The 19,779-nt window shown below is 48.8% G+C and overlaps 1 protein-coding gene across 9 annotated transcripts in view; it reads right to left on the bottom strand.

Moving 5' to 3' along the window:
• The window catches only part of Gas7 (growth arrest specific 7), a 245,644-nt gene that overhangs the window by 12,248 nt on the left and 213,617 nt on the right, over nucleotides 1–19,779 (bottom strand). For all 9 annotated transcript variants that reach the window (XM_031354285.1, XM_031354293.1, XM_031354286.1 and 6 more), the window contains 5 exons: nucleotides 15,062–15,151; nucleotides 12,932–13,047; nucleotides 9,586–9,660; nucleotides 4,538–4,616; nucleotides 1,123–1,251 (listed from right to left, as the gene is read on the bottom strand). In XM_031354285.1, coding sequence (XP_031210145.1) covers nucleotides 1,123–1,251; nucleotides 4,538–4,616; nucleotides 9,586–9,660; nucleotides 12,932–13,047; nucleotides 15,062–15,151 — 489 coding nt within the window. The remainder of the gene's footprint in view (nucleotides 1–1,122; nucleotides 1,252–4,537; nucleotides 4,617–9,585; nucleotides 9,661–12,931; nucleotides 13,048–15,061; nucleotides 15,152–19,779) is intronic.

Here is a 19,779-nt window from a genome sequence, read left to right as displayed (position 1 = left end):
GGCACCTGACATGGAGTAGCTAGAGGGCTGGCACCTGGCGTGGAGGGGCTAGAGGGCTGGCACCTAGCTGGGTTTTTCTTGTCTGCTTTCTTCCAGTCACATCTGTATGTATCAGTCCCTGAGGCCATGTTGCCTCCAGAGCATATGCCTATCCTGTGACCCTAAGGCTCGAGAGGCAGCTCAGTGGTTATGGACACTGGTTCTTGCAGTTGACACGGGGCTTGATTCTCAGCACCAACATGGTGGCTCTAAATCATCCATAATTCTAGTTCCAGAGGGTTTGGTGACCTTCTCTAATCTCAAAGGGCACCAGGCAAGCAGATGGTGCAGACATACATTTGAGCAAAACATGCATACATATAAAATAAATATAATAAATAAATCTAAAAATCTAAAAATAAAACAGAAACCTATTGTCTTTCAGGGTTGGATGGGACTTTAAGGTCAACTGAGTTTCTTCCTGGCAGAGCTCAACAGGCTGTGAATACCAACTTACTTATCACACAGTCTGAGCCCTTACTGTGCCTACATCATCATCACCATCCATCATTGTCATTGTCATCATGATCATGATCATGATCATCATCATGATCATCATCATCATCATCATCATCCACTCTTAGCCTTTGTTGGAGATGTAGTCATGTTTTGGTACCTGTTTTGGTTTGCCCCTCCTGTTCTCTAGGACACCAAATCAGGCCACCATGTCCCTCCAGGATTGACTATATGCAGCCATGCCTCCCATGGTATGGACACCCACAAGAAGGTAATTCTTTGGGTATCTGGGAGGGGAGATTAGTTCAGAGAGTACCAGAAAGTGAGGCCCAGACACAGTAGCCATGTAAGTAGCTGTGGCACATCTGACTTGGTATCCACAGATAGAGGGGTTGCCTTGACCCATGTCCCCATTACAGCTCCCATTTCACCTGCAGCGTCTTCCTGCTCCCACTTGCCCTTGGGAGAGTCATCCAAATGTCCTGGGGTAGCAACTCCTGCCTGCCACATGGATGGATGGGGGTTCCTTGGACTCTCCCCACCACTCCAACGTACAAAGGCAAAGTGACACCTATCCTGTCCTAGAAGTCCCCGGCTGTCCACCCGCTGGGTCCTCTGGCCTCTCACCTTCTCCACTGAGGCATAGCGGCTGGCCAGCTGCTTACGGAGGTCAGCGATGTGGTGGTCGCACTTTTTCATGTCCTTCTTGAAGTTCTCTCGGAAGTTCATCAGGGGTTTCTCCACCTCACTGTGGAGCTGTGGGGGAGGGCAGAGAAAGCACAGTCAGTGCCAAGGCACAAGCTGTGCTAACATAGGAGTGAGATCCCCCACCTTCTGGTGAACCAGACACTGAGTGCTTTAGCCGCTGACCAATTTTTCCAGCCCATATATTAAGGACTTCTTAAAACCAACATTTTTTTTTCTTTAAAAATATTGGTTTGGTGTTTTGTTTTGTTTTGTTTTTTTCCTAGATTCATTCTTAGCTCTGCAACCTTGGCTTCATGCATTGGTATCAGTGATCTTTCCTGAAAGTGATTCTGGGGATGCATGGTCAATCTGGCCCACGCCAGAGGGTTTGGGTTATTACAACTTCTCTTTCCATCTTCTGAAGAGAAGAAGAAAAATTCCAAGTTGGACGTGATTTCCATGACTGGTCCGGGTGATTCTAAGAGGTGAATGACTACAGTTGTGAAATCACCTTAGTGGGTCAGGACCAGGCTTGTTGAGGTAATAGACCCAACTTGGGAAGAAAAATATTAGGGTACATTTAGGTAGAATAAAAGCAGTGTGTCATGAGGCATCTGTTTTGGTTACATACATGCGTAGCCCTGAGTGGGTACCGGGGCAGGTACGTACATGTGCTTGGTGACATTGTATGAATGGTCATGGTTGGGCAAAGTTAAAAACCTGGTTGGAACGCGTCATTTCACGCATGAAGAAATGGAACTGTGGGGCTGCCAAGTAGCCCACCCATGCTCACAAAGCCCATTAGTGACAGTACGGGGTGCACACTTGTCCTCTCGCCCACAGATCTGCCCGTGTGCACACGCCCCTACTCAGGCATGCTCAGGTTTCCTTTGATCATCAGGAATGTGTCTGTGTTCCACTGTTTCACTGGGGTGGGCTCTAACTGCCTTCCCAAAGATCGGGCACCTTTCTTGTGATTGCTGTTGCTACTAGCACCGGCTTGAGCTGAGAGACTGGGGAAGCTGGAGAGCCTGCTGTACGCAATCCTGTTTCTTAAAAGGTTTTTACCCACGACTCTGAGCATTCAGATGGAGAAGAATTTCAATAAACCTTTTTGGAGCTGACATAAAATAGGTTTTGTGCCTCGGGAATCATATTCTTCAAGGTTGACGAATCAATTCTCAGGATCCCCTTCCTCTTAAGAAATCACCATGCCATCATTAGGAGGCTACTGGGGTAGCTGGCAGTCACCAATGCCCAGGCCAGAAGCCACAGAAGTGCTGATGGTGTAAAGTCTGTCATATTTGCGCACTCCTTCTCCATGAGCTGTCCATGAGCTGGGGTCTGTGAGCCTGTGAACCTTGCTTAAAACCACCCTAGTGTATGGGAAATCAGCCTGCATCCACCATAGGCATTCCCTGAAAAGGTGGAAGCTTCCTCTGCTAGGGTCTTTCCCTAGTGCTGGAGATGAACCCATTAGCTTCTTGCCTCTAGTTGGTGGCCTCAGGCAGGAAAAAACATCTCTGTTGGGAGCTGGGACCGGAGGAGGGAGGCCTTGGAGGCAAGCTACTCATGAACCATGGCTTAAAAATAACCCGCTGCTTCATCTGCAGTGCTCAAAGTGGCCGTTCAGGGAGCTCCCTCCTCACAGTGGCTCCCGTGCCAATGTGCTGGGGAGGGGCTTGGTTGTATGAAGGTGAGGATGCTTTTGTGAGCTGGGAAATGTCACTCCCCATGGTGCGTCGGGGGGGGGGGTGTGTTGGCTGGGGGGAATGCCAGCTCTGTCTCAGACACTCACACCCTTCAGAAGCCAGGAACTGCACAGTTCCCTGCAAAGCTACCCATGGTCTCAGCCCCTGAGTCACTGTGTACACCACACCATCACAGAATGAGGGCTAGGTAGAGCGACGATGTATTCCTGTCCTTCAAGAGTGTGAGTGCGATGGACTCCAATTCGGTGGAATTGCAATGACACACGGGGACAGCATTGCAAAGAGAGGGCTAGCTATCGTGGAAGTTTCAGGAGGGAACAGTGCCTTGGAGGGATACTACTGTCAAATGATAAAGTTGGCAAACATGGGGGCTCAGGGTATTCAGACACAAGAACATGTTGTACTCAGGGCTGCTGTGGTGGACTGGCTGGTGGCAGGAGGTGAGAGGGAAGAGAAAGAGAATCAGGTCAAGATGCTGGGTGATACTCCCAAAGGCCTCTCTTCCTTTAAAAGGAGGGCACATTGATGGGCAAACTTATCAGTCACACACACTTTAGTGCAAATTATCTCACTGAGACATTTGGTTTTCGGTTAGAAGGAGGTAAGAGTCTGAGAGGAAACATGGAGATATAAGCTAAGGAGAAAAAAGAGGTTCATTTGGAAATCCTGAGGCAAAGCAGAGCCAGAAGACTGGGGGCTGGGAGGAGATGGCCACAGGCTCTATGTTATGTGGTTCTCAATCTTCCTAATGCTGTGGCCTTTAATATAGACCCTCATGTTCTGGTGACCCCCAACCATAACATTATTTTCATTATGACTTCATGACTGTAATTTGCTACTGTTAAGGGTCGGGAGGTGAGTATCTGTGTTTTTTGATGGTCTTAGGTAACATTGTGAAAAGGTTGTTCGGTTCCCCAAAGGGGTTGCGACCCCATGGGGTTGAGAACTGCTGCTCGATTTATTCATTTCTTCTGAAGGTATCTATTAAGCATCGTGCAAGGTGTTCAGTGTCCACCATAGTGAACAGGACAAAGCCAGGCCTGGACTCAAAATGGTCTGGTCCTAGTGTCTTTGGAAGCAGATCAAAGGAGGGGACATTCAGAAATTCTGCAGCAACGAATCAGTTTTAAAATATCTTCCCCTGACCATAGCCCAGGGCTCCTCAACACAGAACTGACAGCCATGCCAATCCATGAAACTGACCAAGGAAGGCTGGGAATCACCTCTGTGAACCAGGGGGTGCCCACTCTTACCACCCAGACCCTAGGCTGCCTCCCATGGCTCCTAAGAGAGCTCACCCTGAGCTGCTTGTTAAGACAGCCACGATCAAAAAAGACATTAAATAAACTACATCATATTAAGCATCAATTATCAGAAACTTAGACTTCTACTTAAAAAAGCAATCATTTCTCAACACCTATATTGTGTTTTTATCTTTACTTTGGGGTCATGTGTCTGGTCATTTCTGACACTGTTCAATGGAGACACTGTCTCATGGTGAGTGAGCTGTGGTCATCCCCTCTCAACTCTGCATTCAGGGACTTGGTACCATGGGAAAGAGCGAGCGATATAACAAGCTAGAGAGAGCTGGTAACCAGTTTTCTGTGTGTGCTGATCTAACCCTGGAGGGATGGGAGGGTTACCTTGGCAGAGAACTTGAGGTGAACTTCAGCCTCATCCGCCAGGCTTTTCTTTACTTGGGCCCAAGCCTCTCCCAGGGAGCTGCAACGGGAAGGAGCCGTTAGACTTGGGGGTCAGGAAGACAGCTCTGGTCCAAAGCTATAGCCCTCCCTAGGACAGGATGGTGGTTCTCAGATCTGTGTCTTGGGGAGGCATAAGACATGGATGCCTCACCGTCACTGTCCCCAGAACCTTTCTACTGCACATCCTGGTTTGCTGCTGAGGTGACAAACATATGCTAGTAACCAAAAGAAGATAACTAGATTCATTTTTGAAGGCCCTTCACTAGCAGCCTGCTCTCGGGTCTCAGCCAGTTGGCCTCCAGGAGAGGAACAGATGGTCCACTTGGGTCCAGGGACATCCCAGGTGCAGCCCCACACTGAGAAGGCTCCCCTAGCCATCTGCAGAGGCATGGCTTCTCTCAAGTAGGTTCTGGATCACATACCCCACTGTGGCTTGCAGCGTGCACTCTAAACTGTGCCATCTCTCTGCTCCAAAGAGATGCTCCAAACAGAAGCCATCTCCCCAAGTCCTGGGGACTTCCAAAGGCCCCAAGATGCAGAATTAATTATCTGGACCGTTAAGACCCATGACCATTCTAAACCAGACCTCTGACTCCTTCTCCTCATCCAGCCAATTGACTTCATCTCATAGGAAAGCTGCTAGCTCCCGGGGAATTCATTAAACTTCAGTGTTGAAGGCTGCTTAGAAGATAGTCTGCTGGTCTGGCAGGGCACCTGAGTCACTTCCAGGTGCCAAGCCAGCAGCTAGCAGATCGATCCTCATGATCTACTTCTCTCTCTGTCTGTCTGGTGGCAGTGCTAGCCTGGCCTTGGTGGATGTTCATGAGAAACTACCAAGTGGCATTTTATAGAGCCTGGAAGAAGGAAGTGTGTTGTTGGGGGGGCAGTCCTGTCAGAGAAAGACTAGGTGGATCTGGGGTGATAATGCTGTGGACATGTTGTCTTTGCCTGTACGGCCTGGGATCTGGGAAGCTGTGAGGAGAATGCACCATCCTGCAGACCTGCCTGGGCGAGGTTCCCCTACCTTGCTCCACAGTGGAAGCTGCTGTGATGGTTACGTGGGTCAGGTGATCTCAAGATGTCCCCTCAAACATGTGCAGCAGACTTCATCCCTGACACAGTGGTGTTAAGAGGTGGGACTCTTGAGGCCATAACAAAATGCTTGGGGGGGGGGCCCTACACTGGTCGTCTCTCCTTGCTGTTGACATGTGGTGGCTTCGGTCACATGCTAGGGCAGTGTAGAGGCAACTCTTTAGATGCTATCCCTTGACCTTGGACCTCCTAGCCTGCAGAACCATAAGTAATTTCTTTTCTTCATAAAGTATGCACTTAATATCAGCACATAAGGGTCTCTGACTCAGAGTCCCACAGATAGGGCAGGCTGGTGAGCCTCGAGGGCATGCCTGTGTATTTCACTAGAGAACACAGCCTGGGGCTCCCCTCCCCCAAAGCAGGCAAATGTTCAACCACTGAGCTCTGTCTCTGTCCTTAGGCAGCTGTTAGGAGACTGTTGTGGAGACAACATGATAAAAAGGGACCGTCACTGTTACCTCAGGCCATGCACACAGGATCTCAGTGCAGATCCTAGCTTAAAACTGACAGCCAATAAGCCACCACCCTTGCAGGAGTGAGGTGGTGCTGCTGTGGGAGCTGAGTGGCACACAGAAGGTCCTGGACATACCATCTAAAAAAGGCCCTGGGAGGGGCCAAGCCTCTTCCTACAGGGCTGGAAGTCAGCTGCCAGCGAAGCACATGGGGTAACTGGCTAGGGCCAGGTATGGCATCCTGAGAATGTTAGCTCAGGGATATTGGAGGCTGGGGGAAGCAGCACCATTCACATGGACACCAGTCACAGCGGCACCAGTCACTGGACAGTGACTTCAGTCCCACTTGCAGGGATAGCCTGCCCCAGATGGAGGGGTAACACTTCTTACTACCAGATGGCCTCAGCCCTATGCCTATGTCCCCCTCTCTTTAGCATTCTAAGGCACTTCAAATGCATGGAGCTACCTCACTTGGCCCTGTCAGTATGTCCAAATTTTAGTGTTAACTAAAAGCAAACTTTAAATGTTTGGGGAGAAAGCCATTAGAAATCCTCATTCGAAGAAAAGATGACATCTAATGAGAAAGAGGTAAATGAACAGCTGTCCGGTGTATCCTATCTCAATGTATAGTCTGTAACACGACAGATCAAAATGCAGACTCCTGCCAAAACCACCAGCTAAGAATAACCAACATTTCAGTGTCATCCTACACGTGAGAGGGCAGAAGGCACGGCAAAAACCTTGAAGGTTGCTGATTCACCCGCATGCACAGGCCTTGTGTAATCTAATCTGGACAGGGCATCTAAGTTGCCAGATAGCTCAAGTTACCCTAACTGTCCTGTGGTTTCTGAGTGCCCACATCCCTACAAAGCCTTCAAGGTGCACTGGGCCAAACATCCAGAGCTATGTTGCAGGTGCGTAGGACCTAGTGCTGTTATATTTTGTGCCTGCCGGTGAAGGAGTGATGGGGTATGTGCATGTGATACACCTGAGCTTGTGTATGGTTGAGTGAGCTCATGTGTTTGGGTCTGGCATGAGGAGCAGGCTGCTTATCTTAGGAGCATATGCTGTGTGCTGGCGGGACAAAATGTCCCTGGCAGGAGCCCAAGCCAAGGGGGTGGGAGCCGGAAGCCTCCAGAGCCATACAGTGATGCCAAGGACCCATAGGAAGCTATGTTCCCTGGTGGCAGGGCTACTTCCGTGTGCTTCCTGCCTTGTCTCAGGCTCAGAATCCAGTAGGAGAGGCCAGGAGACAGCCAGCCATGTTCAGGTCTGAAGAGGGACACAGGCCCTGTTGGGTCTTCCTGTGGCTGATGGGGTGGGGAAGAGGCGGCTTGGTTGCAGTCAGCACATGCGAAGCCCTAATCAAAGCCATATTCAGATGGCAAAAATCTCTGTCCCAAGATGGCTCTAGCTACAAGGCAGATTGGAGCTGATTTGCTATCACAGCTCCCTCACACCTACAACCCCTGTGGCCACTCTTTAACCCTGTGGCCAGAAGGGTGGGATAACAGAGGGGTCCTCTGAGGACTCCATTGGTACCGACTTCCCAGGAGCCTTGGCCACTTTTCTTTTGAGGTGAAAAAAAATCACACATGATAAACCATCCAGTTTAAGGTGAGCAACTTAAAAGCGTGTACAATATCCACAGTGTAGATGACTCCAAACACCCCATCACCCTGACATAAACAAAAGTTTGTGATTTTCCCCCCTCTCCTTTAGCTTCCTGATTCATATCTTAAAACCCTGATCAAGGATGTGGGGATGGAGTCGTAGTTAAGGTTAGAGGGTGGAGCCCTGATTCAATAGGACTACTGTCCCTGTAGGGCCACTCCTTCACCTCAGCCCAGGTAGAGGGTGAGAGGTGATGTTTAGCCATCTGTGGCCCCCAAGGAGAACCCATGTCAGACCCTGACCCTACTGGATCATTAACTTTAGACTTCCAGTCTCTAGAACTGAGATAAAATAGAAGCTTTTTTTTTCTAGACAGGGATCTCACTGGGTAGCCCAGGCTGGCCTTTAGTTCATGATTCCATCTCTGCCCCGCTGAGAGCTGGGATTACAGACAGATGTATACCGCCATGCTCAGGCAGGTTCCTATAGCTTAAGCTACTCAGCCTGTGGTACTTTGTTATAGTGGCCGCAGCAGACCTATACACACACAAAATGAAAAGATGCACATATTAACTGCCACTCCTCATTTCTCTCTTTACCACTAACTAGTGGGCTTTGTCTCTATGGCTTTGCTTATTCTGGACATCTCAGAGGTATGGGATGATACACTCTGTGACTCATCGTGGATGGTTTCTTTTACTTAGCATCACCCTTTTGAGGTTCCTCCATAGAGTAGAAGGTCTCGGTATTCCTTTCTATGGGTGAATGATATCCTGTTGTGTATCCATGGGTATCCATGGTGAGTATACTACAGTTTCTGTACCTGATCACCTCCTGATGGAATTTGGGTTGTTTTCCATCTTGTAGTCTTTGCAACTCCTGCTACTCTGAGCATGCTTGAGTCCCTGGTTTTGATTCATTTGAGGATAGACCCAGGAAGGAGTTGGTGATGTGTACTACTTCTTTGATTATCTCAAGCTGTTTTCCACAGTGGCTGTCATTTGAGATCATGAGGGCCAGGGCTCTGCAGACAGACAGCAGAGAAGGCGTCTATCCCTGAAGGAGTTCTCCCACTGAAGATCCTTGCATGGCTGGGAGGGTTCAAAGTGTTCCTAAGCCCCATCTGGACTGTAACAGTAGGAGAGGGAGACGAGGCCTGGACTGGGGTTCTCAGAAGCACTGAGATGCTGGATTGTAAATTCTCAGACACAATTTCCTCCCAGCCTGATACATAGAAGCAGGGGAACAGAGCTAGGCACCCAGAGGCTGCTGTCCAGCAGCAGGGTAAAATGCAGAGGATCTCTGCTGTGCTCCAGCACCTAGGAGGCCCTGGGTCACTGAAAAATATACAGAGGAGATAAAGCTAGAGTGTGAATACCCAGATTGTAGGTCATGGGTGCTGCTTTGAGCCATGGACAGCAGTATTGGGGGGGAGGGCGTTGACCATGATAGGGTCTTGCTATGGAGCACAGGCTGGCTTGAAATTCATAACCCCCCATTCCTCAGCCACCACAGTGCTGAGATTAGAGGCCAAAACCACCTAGTCCTGTTTACCAGTCTTGGCCCATGAGTCTGAATCCTGAGCCATGAAAACCCATCTTGAGCCTTGGGTGTCCATCTTGTTGTTGGTCCCCTGTCTGAGCCAGGTGTGCCTACCTCAAGTACTGAGGGCCTGGCTTGGACTACGGATGACACAGTGAGCCAGGCCTACAGCCATCACTCCATTCCAAGTGAGCAACTTTGCTGAGTAAGCAAGGATCCTTTCCTCTGTGTCCTCTCCTCCTCCCCACCCCCACTTTTCTCCTCCCCCCAACTCTCCTCCCCACTCACCCCTCCTCCTGGGCAGCCAAGGAGTTCTGAGAGAGCTTAGCTAGGTTCTTTGCATATTCTTCTTCAATCTTTATCCTGCAAAGAGAGAAAACCCAGTGCCTCTCAGTGCCCTGCTGACCAAGGAGGAGCCAACAGTGACAGCTACTGGATAAAAGAATAGTTTGGACTCTGCTTCCCACTTCTCCAGGCTGTGGGGATGGCAGATGTTATCAGCATCACTTCTAGCACAAGGCTGGTCATGAGAGTCTTCCAGGAACACGAGAAGCTTGTGACTGACTCCCAGGCATGCCCGGCGTGTCCCCGACCCTTCCGTCCCCTAGTTCCAGGTCACACACTCCCAGATGGCCGCCACCCACAGAAGCAAGAAGAGAACATCTTCCTCCACTTCCCCACCCACAATGCCTCCAATTGTCAAGCATTGTTAAGGGTGCAAGTGTTTCCATGGGAACCAAGTAGTGTCCAGGAGGGGAAAACCCTCCATATACCTCCAAGGCAACTCTCTGGGGCACGTTCTGAACAGCTAGGTACATCCGTGTTAAGTGGGCTGTCAACAGCATGTTCATCTTCTAAGAGGCTCTTGGGGGCATGTTGGGAGGTGGAGCTGGGCTGTGACAACCAGAGGTGGTCAGAAGGCAGAGCTCTAGACAACCCCAAACCTTCATTCAGTGAATGGAGAATTCCCATTTGCTTCCCACTTGCCAGGGCAACTATGCAGATCTGCTGAATGATCTACACTACAGCTCACTGCTCACTGCTGGCTGGAACTTGTCTGCAAGCTCTTGAGTTTCACACTGACCCATCTCCATCCTTTACCAGTGTCTCTTCAGGTGTCTGCCTTTGCCTCTAACCCCGATTATGTGGACGGCTACCCCACAGCTTCCTACTGTGGCCAAGATCTCCAGAAAGCAGATCTCATCATGTCACAAGGCCAAGTGCACATGCCAGAAGAGGGAGGCACACACACCATCTGCCTCCTGAGCCTCTGCTGTGAACCAGCCTGTACCATCTCCACATCCCGCCCACTTCCCTCAGGCCAGCAAACTGCAAAGGCCTTGTTGGCCAGGTATACTCCCAGCCCTGCAGCCTGGCTCTCCTGCCTCTGACAGCCTTCCTCTAGAGCTCCAAAGATGGGTGAGAGAGGTTCCAGGGGTTTGAATTCCTTTCACTGGATCCCAGAGATGATCACAGTGGCCCGTGATGGCAGAGACCATCCATTTGCCAACAGGACACGGTTATGAGTGTAAACCATATGCATATTGAAACTTCGGCTCCTATTGCTTCCTATTTGTCTGTTTTATGCTTCTGTTTTCTCACATCTGAACAAAGCAGCTTTCCAATTTCCTACTAGTTTAATGGGTCATAAAATAAAGATTTGATTATACAAATGGAAAATAGGCCTCCTAAGGAAAAACAGGCTTTAAAAATGCCAAAGCATTATTACCCGATTACTAGTGTTATAATGAAGAAATACTTTAAAAAAGATCTTTGCTGTTTGCAACAAATATTCCCAGAAAGTCTTGGAAATTCTTGTTGGAAAGTTGTGCATAAGTTTGTTTAAAAAAGTGTTTTTGTGTGCATATGTGTATAGGTGTGTGTGGGTATACAGATATTTGGGTATGTGATGTAGATATGCAAGTATACAAGTGTGTACATGTGTACACATATATGCAGGTATGGAGGCACAGACATGTGAGTGCATAGATAGGCACATGGGTATGTTAGTATAGGTACACAAGAGTGTGGTACGCAGAAACATACATGTGCAAGTATGTGTGCATAGAGGCCTGTGAGTGTGCAGGCGCATGGATGTGTAGCTGTTTGTGCATAGGGATATACAGATGCTCGGCATCTAGGTGTGAGGTATGGGTATACAGTGATATGTGAGTGTACAGGTGTGATGAGGGCATGCAGATATCCAGAGATGTAGGTATGGCGTCATATCAGTACATGTGCATGAGTGTGTAGACATGCAGGCATACAGGTATGCAGATGTGGGTGTGTAGATGTGTGGGCATACAGGTATACAGATGTGGGGGTGCAGATGTAAGGGGTGTGGGGGAGTCCAGGTGTTCAGATGTGCAGTTTTATGAGAATTTGTGCAGGTACAAATATATTTAGGTACTGGTGTGTGTGTGTGTGTGTGTGTGTGTGTGTGAGAGAGAGAGAGAGAGAGAGAGAGAGAGAGAGAGAGAGAGAGAGAGAGAATAGGTGGTGCAGGTGCATTTCTGCATGGGTGTGCACGGGTGTGCAGGTGTACAGTTATGCTGAGATATGAACTTAGGGAGAGAGAGGTGGAAGATGAAATGGGAGCTTCTCTGCAGGTCTATTTTCCACGAGCCGAAACTCTTGGATCTTCATCTGTGACCAAGTTCCGCAGGCACAGGGCTATTAGAATCCCCAGAGGCAGGGACAGGGTGGGAGGATGGTTCTATTTCCCTTGGCTTAGGAAACAGTTTTAATTAAAAGAAGTCGTGGAAGGCCAGGAATGGAGTACACTTAGTCTCAGCACTCAGGAGGCAGAGCAGGTCGATCTCTGAGTCTGGGGCCAACCCGGTTTACATAGCAAGTTCCAGGTCAGCCATAAATACACAGTGAGAACTTGTCTCAAAACAAAACAAAACAAAACAAAAAACCCAAAAAACAAAAACAAAAAAAAACCCAAAACCAAAAACCAAACAAACAAAAAAAACCCCAAAGGACCTAAAAGGTCACATTCCTCTTCTTGATTATGACAAGGGACAGTGATTCACATGAGGGTAAAGGAGCAAAGTAGTAGGTCAGGAGCAGTGGGGAGGAGTGGAGACCGGACTAAACAGGACACATGTCCCATCCATGGGTCTACTCAGCTCCAGCCAATGTTGCATAGGGGCTATGGAGGCATCAAGAGATGCCAAGCTTCCAGAATTTAATGCAATACACACACACACACACACACACACACACACACACACTAATATATATGTGTATATATATATACATATATATGTATATATTTGTTATATATACATATTTATAGATTTACATGAATATATTTGTTATATATATTTGAGGTTTCATGCAGCTCGGACAAGCCGTAAATCTGTCATACAACTGATATTGACCTTGAACTCACCTCCTGCTTTCAACTCCCAAATGTTGGGATTAGAGGCATGTAGCACTGTACCTGGTTACCAACATTTTTGTATATTTGTTCAAACTTTTAGAAACACCATCCATCTCTACACCACACATTTGCTAGCCACATCTGTCCCAGAGCTGAGCATGGCAAGCCATCCTCTCCCTTGGGGTTTAAGGCCCAGGGTGAGCCCTGTGGCCAGCTTCATGGCTGTGTGGGCCTCGGGCTCACCTTTCCCGAATGAACTCGGACATCTCCTTCTGCATCTGCTTGCCTTTCAGTTGCTTCTGCAGCAGCAGTTCAAACCCAGCCACCGTACCATTGCCTTGCGGGTCCTTCTTATCCGCCTAGGAAGAAACAAAAGCCCAGGTCATCAGAGGGCGAGCAGTATCTCTAGGACTCCTTCCAGATCAGACCAGGGAACTGCCGCTGCTTGCAGAAACCCTGCTCCCTGGGAAGGGCTTCATGAACCCTCTTCCCTGTTCTGAGCACAGTGAAACTCTTTCCTCAGCAAAGCTGACCCATGAGCCTCTGGGCGAGCCACTAACACCTCTCCCGACAGGGAGACCACCATCACACACACCCTACGGAGGTTTCCCTATGGACGCTGAAGATGCATACACTTCATTTTGTTAGTGCTACATCTTGATGGGAAAGCAAGGAAATCATCCAAAAGAGCAAGCCCAAACATGCCTCTCTCGGAGATGGACAGGCTGAACAACTTATTGGCTCAAATGCAGACCAGCAAGAGCAATGTGCTCCAATGACTCTTAAGAGGATGTTTCTATGAAGAGGAAAAGGCCTGGATGATCATGAGAGGAAAACCACTAAGAAGGGACAGGGCCAGTTGCTAGAGCTCAGAATAAGATGAGAACTCTCAGGTGAGCACAGTGGTATATGCCTGTCATCCCAGCACCTGTAAGCAGATGTACAAGTTGGCCAGCTGACTCAACATAACAACTAGCAAACGAAAGAAGGGCATAGGTCCCCTCAAATGTGGTCCCAGGATGCCACTGAGCAGCAGGTAGGATCAATGCACTGCCCACCCCTACAAGTTTCTCATCTCTTCTCTAGGATATGTCTTGGTCCCTAGAGCCCCAGAGATGACTTCTGCAAACATGGCTGCCTCTATCTATCTCTGCGACTGTCACCACCGTTCTTCCTGGACAGCTCACTCACCCCTCACCCTCCATTCCCATCTGCCACACACACACAGAGGGTTATACCCAGTTTTCCCTTAAAACCCCCTCAATTCCTCCCTACTACAGACAGCACAAGATGCAATTTCCTTCAGGCCTACAAAATCTTCCTGTCTCCTTATGCCTGCATGCATATCCCTCTCCCAGATCACCTTTCACGACTCCCCAAACTTCACAAACATGAAGGCTCCTGCTTGCCCCAGTAAGGCGGTGCCTGCTAATCCAGCTTGCAGAATAGAGGTCTGCAGGAACCTTCATGTACTTTCTAATGGGTGCATGATTTGGGAGAAAGAAAAAGCACCTTTGGCTAGTATTTAGCAAATCTAAAAGGAGGGCAGATAATCCATTCTGGGCCGTGGTGGATAGAGGTTTGATTTATCGACTGTTCCTCGGGGTCTTCCTGAAAGTTCCTGGTAGAGATTTAGTAGTTTTCCATAGATAGTCAAGGTTGCATGACCCCTCACCAGTATAACTGCAGAAGTCAGTTGTCTCTGCTGATTTAAAAATGCAAATACTCAGGACTAGCTCCAGCATTTTTGAGGTGTGAGAGTTTATATGTTCATTGAGGCAACATTTTAATGGTGGGATATATACAGAATGCAAGACAGACTGGGCCGTCATTTCTAAGTGTCCGTACAATTTAGTGACATGAAATGTATTGAGACTAAGGTGGTGGATCCTGCCACCCACCACCTGCAGACACGTCTCATCTTGCTACAGAAAACTCTGTGCCCACTAAGCAATATACAACACAGTGTGAACACTAGAAGAGGCAATTTATATATCCCCGTCTGCACTCAACTTCTTCATCATTCCATTGGAAAAACACCTCCCATGGAGGTGGAACGTGAGTTCGAGGCCACACCCAGCAATGCCGAGAAGGCTTAGAGCTCAGATTTCTTTACTAAAAGCAATTCTAGTCTCCTGCCTCCATCCAGCATGGAAGGGAATGGCTGCCCAGTTTCTTTGCATTCCATGTCACTGTGACTAGAAACCACAGATTCCCTGGGAGTGCAGGAATGATCTAGAAAAGGAAAGTCTTCTCTGAGATGCCAAACTCAACACCGTATCTTGAGGATTCACCAAGAAAGGCCCTTCCCACCCTTCTGGGTGCATGTTCCTGTTGGGGGTCACAGTGAAGGGAACCTGACACAGCACCTACCCAAAAGTAGTCACAGTAGCTCCACTCGGTCGGTTTGAGCAGTTGTTGCTCAGGCATCGTGTCCGGGTGAGGGAATGTCACACAGTTGATCTGCAGGGTACAGAAAGAATGGGGAAAAGAATGCTGTCAGTGCAGGATCAACTAGACAGAGCACGGAGGAGGACTCCCTACAGACATCTCGGTGGAACGTACGCAGTAATCTTCCCATGCTCCAGCTGAATGACTACTTCAAGTAGGAGGCAACAGGCCCTCCCTCACACCCATTCCAGGGGCTACAACGAGGGGAGCCTGTTTTGTAGGAGTTTAGTAGGATCTATCGCAGTTGCGAACACCTACATCCAATGACCCAGCAGCTATGCTTCTGAGAGACTAGGTTGCAGATAGATCTGCCCATGTGTGCAGGGATGTAGATGCCTGGTTTCTACCACACACTAAAAGGCTGGCCCAGAAGATTGGCACTTTCCAACAGGAGGGGAACTTGTAAATAAGAATGAATCAGGAGTAGTGATGGTTTCCAGCACCTGGGAGGCTGAGGAATTCAAGGCCATCCTGGGCTAAACCAAGAGATCCTGCATAATACCCAAAAGACACCTGTAGAGGTTGCATGGGAGGTGCCGAATATGTATATATGAATGGGGGCAGACATCAAACTGTTTAGGGGAACTTGGCACCTATTGGGAGGTGAAGGGGGGAGAAAGAGTGTCATAAAGCACTGGAAGAAGCATTGGTTCCACTCGACCAAGTTTGTGGTACTTCCCAGCTGTCCTGCCCTGTGGGTGTGGCCTTGCTGCTGCTCTTGCAGCTGTGGCTTCAACTCCCCACCCCCACCCCAAGGCACCCCCCCTTTAACCTCTCCTCACAGACCAGGCATCTGCCAAAGTGCTGAAAGGAAGAACCAACAGAGGAACCCCCAGGAGCTGGGGGATTGCTCTCAAGCTCTGACCTAGGAGGGGCACGCAAACAGCCAGTACTCCTGGGACACAGAATCTTTAACTAGGATAGTTAACTAGGATATCTTTAACTAGGAAAACAGCCTGTGCCTTGGGCACGGTCTATGGACTGTGGACACATACATATCTTACGGGGCAGACTCAGATCCCTGTTCTGTGTCCCCAGACTCTGAGCTCAGGATTTGTGTGTCAACCATGTTGAGTTTTGAGTGACGGCAATTAATTCAGAATTAAAAAAAAAAAACCAGACAAACAACACCCCCTTCTCCTACCCTAAACCATCAACCACCAACAACTAAGCAAAACCAAAACACTGTGTACAACTAGCAGACTCCTATGTCAGCTGAATCACACCCTGAGATCTCCGGGTCTTAGACTTAAGGGCAGGAGAACATCTGGCAGGGAACTGCCCTGCTTGCCAGCTTCCAGGAACACTGCTGCAGAGGCCTGAGCGAAGAGACCCAGAAGTGCTAGCCAGCCGATGTGGGGGGAAAGGCCTGCTCCTGGATGTGGACACTGGTGAGATATGATGGGGCTCCTTTGGGAAGAAGAATGAGGACACGGAGGGAAGATTATCACAGAGCCCTGGAGATCAACACTGAATGCTGCCAGGCAGTTCAATGTGGAGTCGTGGTCTCAGCCACTGCTTAGGGTCTGGGTTAGGGGTGGTGGCGTAGAACAGGCAGCAACTTATATACAGCATCAGGAAAGGGTCTATCCAAGCTCTTGATCTAAGCTGAAGCCTGACTTTGCTTGTGGTAGGTATCCTGCCTCCCATAGAGAGAGTACTTGCTCAGGACCATCATGAAAACAGGGTATGGAGCCTTAAAATATTTCCCACTTCTGCCTTATCGGTAATGACAATTTCACCTTAATTTAGCTTCATGAAAGCTTTAATGTAATTTAATGATACAAGAATCCTAACAGTAAAGTAGTCAGGTTCTATGAGTCACAGGACCATGGCTAGGGAGGTGTCTCACTGGTTAAGCGTTGAGGTTTATGTATGTACTTATGAGTGCTTATCTATTGTACTGCTAAATTCTGTAACAGAAGGTGGAGGTTCAAGGCCTTCGCCTCGTGGTTATAAGCTTTTAGTTGTGCAAACTTTGTTCCTTCATTTAAACCTATTGGTTAAATAAAATTGGCTACAGACAATTATTGGAGGGACTAGAGGTAGGTGGGTTTTGAGTTATCTGGTTGGGGTTGGAAAAGGGAGGGAGGTGAGGACTGATGAAGAGAGATGGAGGCAGGGAGAGGAGCCGGAAAAGATGTGAGGAGAGGGATGCTTGGCACCTGAGCACAGGTAACCAGACGAGTGGCGGAATGTAGGTTAAAATAAATGGCTTTATCTTAAATAAATATGATCTAGTCAGAATAGAGCCTAGCTATATGGCCAAGGTATTTGTAAATATAATTTGAGTCTGAGTCTTATTTCTGGGAGTGTGGGTCTGGGAGGCAGAACCAGGCCTAACTTCAACAGGTAATAGCACTTGCTGTGCATATATGAGAATCTGAATTCAAATCCCTAGAGCCCCAGGGCAAAGTTAGATATGGTTGCATGAGGTTTGGAGACAGGAGGATTGCTGGGAGCTGGCTACCAGCCTCCCTCCAGGGTTAGTGAGAGACTAACTCAAGGAAATCAGGCAGAGAGTAATAGAGAAAGGTGTCTTCCTCTGGTCTCCACATGCATTCAAGTGTGCAGCTACAACTGTGCATGCACAACCACATGCAAATGAATAACTAACTAACTAACTAACTAATTAACTAACGGAACCCACAGATTTAAGATGCTATTGCCCTTCAGTATCTGGGGGTTTTGAGGGATAGGCAATGGTTTCAGGCCCCACATGGATGGCAAAATGTATAGATGTCAAGGCTCCCTTATTTAAAAGAATATAGTATCTACATATTACAAATAGATACCCTCCAACCATCTTTAGACTTATAATACTTAATTTGGGCTCAATAGTTGCCTACTGTATTGTTTAGGGAATGATAGCAAGCATAGTACAGTTCAGTACCGACACAATTTTCAACGTGCAGTTGGTGGGATCCTCGGCTGGCTGAATTCACAGGTGTGGACCTGCATGTAGTGGCCACAGTACTCAAAGGCAGGCATGACTGATTTCTAAGGAACCTCATCACCTGGGAGCGGTTGTTAAGACAGATGTGTGGGTCCTAGCCTAAGTGTGTGATCAGAGACTCTGGGTAAGGCCTGGGGGACTACTGGTGAGGAGCAGCATTCCCAAGCCTGGCTTCAGGGGGAGGAATGATACCCCAGGAAGGTCTGCACCCACCTGTGGAGGACAGAATAACGAGCAAGTCCCAGGGTCCTGCTCTTTATGTCTCAGAGCTTTCTCAAGAGATGGCTACAGCAGGGACTAGAAGGTTTGGGGGTCTAGAAGGTGAAGGCCCCTTGTATGGCCCTGGAAGAACCATGCAAAGATGGATGCAGGGCAGGAGTGAGGGTGGGGAGTGGGTTAAGCTGCCAACTCTTGATGCCTCTGCAATTGATCACCTTCTGCTTTGTGTTAGGCCAAAGGGGCTTCCCAGAGTCTTTGGAGCCCTTCTTCCACTGCTGGCCATGTAGGGAAGTGCATAAGTGAGGAAAGTCAGATCCCAGAGTGTTTAAATTCAGGTCAGGCTGGGGCCAGAGCTAAATGTTTGCCAGACAGGACCTCCACGGCACGTGCTACCCTGGGTTTCCCTACTATGACCTGTCTCCCAAGCACCCTGCACACATATGTCTGTGTTGTTACTTCTGATGTCTTTCTCACACTCTCTTCCTTTCTGACAGCCCGTCTATGAGGGCAGGTGGGGAGGCGGAGACCATCCTTCCCCAGGTTTTTCCTAGCTTCTGGCACAGCAGGCAAACCGTGGATATCCAACCAATCATCATTATTGCAATGACTGGGCACTAGGTCAGAAGCACAGCATCTGCTCTCAAGAGCCTGATAATTAAGGGATGATGGTTCTTGGGATAAACCTCTCATTAGGGTAGGCATGGGATGCTGAGGCTGCAAGAAGGGCTGGGGATGCTGGGATCAAATAGAGCTGGAGGAGGCAGGCAAGCTAGGAAGAGGTAAGGGTGTGTCAGAAAGGAAAGGGGCCTGTGTGTGCATCTGCATATTTATGGGCACATGTATGTGTTTGTGTGTGTGCAAATGCAAGTATTTCTCTCTCTCTTTCTCTCTCTCTCTCTTCTTCTTCTCTCTCTCTCTCTCTCTCTCTCTCTCTCTCTCTCTCTCTCTCTCTCTCTCTCTCTCTTTCTCTCTCTTTCTCTCACTGTGTGTGTGTGTATTCACACATATGCATGCTGAGTTTGGCTCCAGAAGCAAGAGGGGCCATGCTGAGGCAGTTAAGCATCAAGTGCTCTCTGTGTGAGTGCCCAGCCCTGAGTGGTGGAGACTGCCTTGGATAGAGAGGTGAAAGACTATGATGGTGGCCCCAGGAGGGAAAGCTCCAGGACTGCCCTCGACCCCAAAGGTCAACAGTGGCAAGTCTGAGAGCGTGAGGAGCCAGGCCTAACTGAAGTGTCCCCACACTGGGCCATGGGGGCGGGGAGATCTGGAGAGAGTGCATCGCAGTGAAAGCAACCTTGAGGGCAGTGAAGTGACATTACCCTAAGTAAGCAAGCAGGGCAGCAATGTCCGTCTGCCACCATGGTGCAGATGTGCACAGGGCAGAAATGTCCATTTGCCACTGTGGTGCAGATGTGCACAGGGCAGGAAACTGAGGCACAGTGGTGCAGATGTGCACAGGGCAGGA

Source organism: Mastomys coucha, unplaced genomic scaffold (assembly GCF_008632895.1).
Source record: "Mastomys coucha isolate ucsf_1 unplaced genomic scaffold, UCSF_Mcou_1 pScaffold5, whole genome shotgun sequence".
Classification (NCBI taxonomy): Eukaryota; Metazoa; Chordata; class Mammalia; order Rodentia; family Muridae; genus Mastomys; species Mastomys coucha.
The sequence above is the reverse complement of the archived record's forward strand: the minus strand, read 5'-3'. Positions and strand labels throughout refer to the sequence as shown.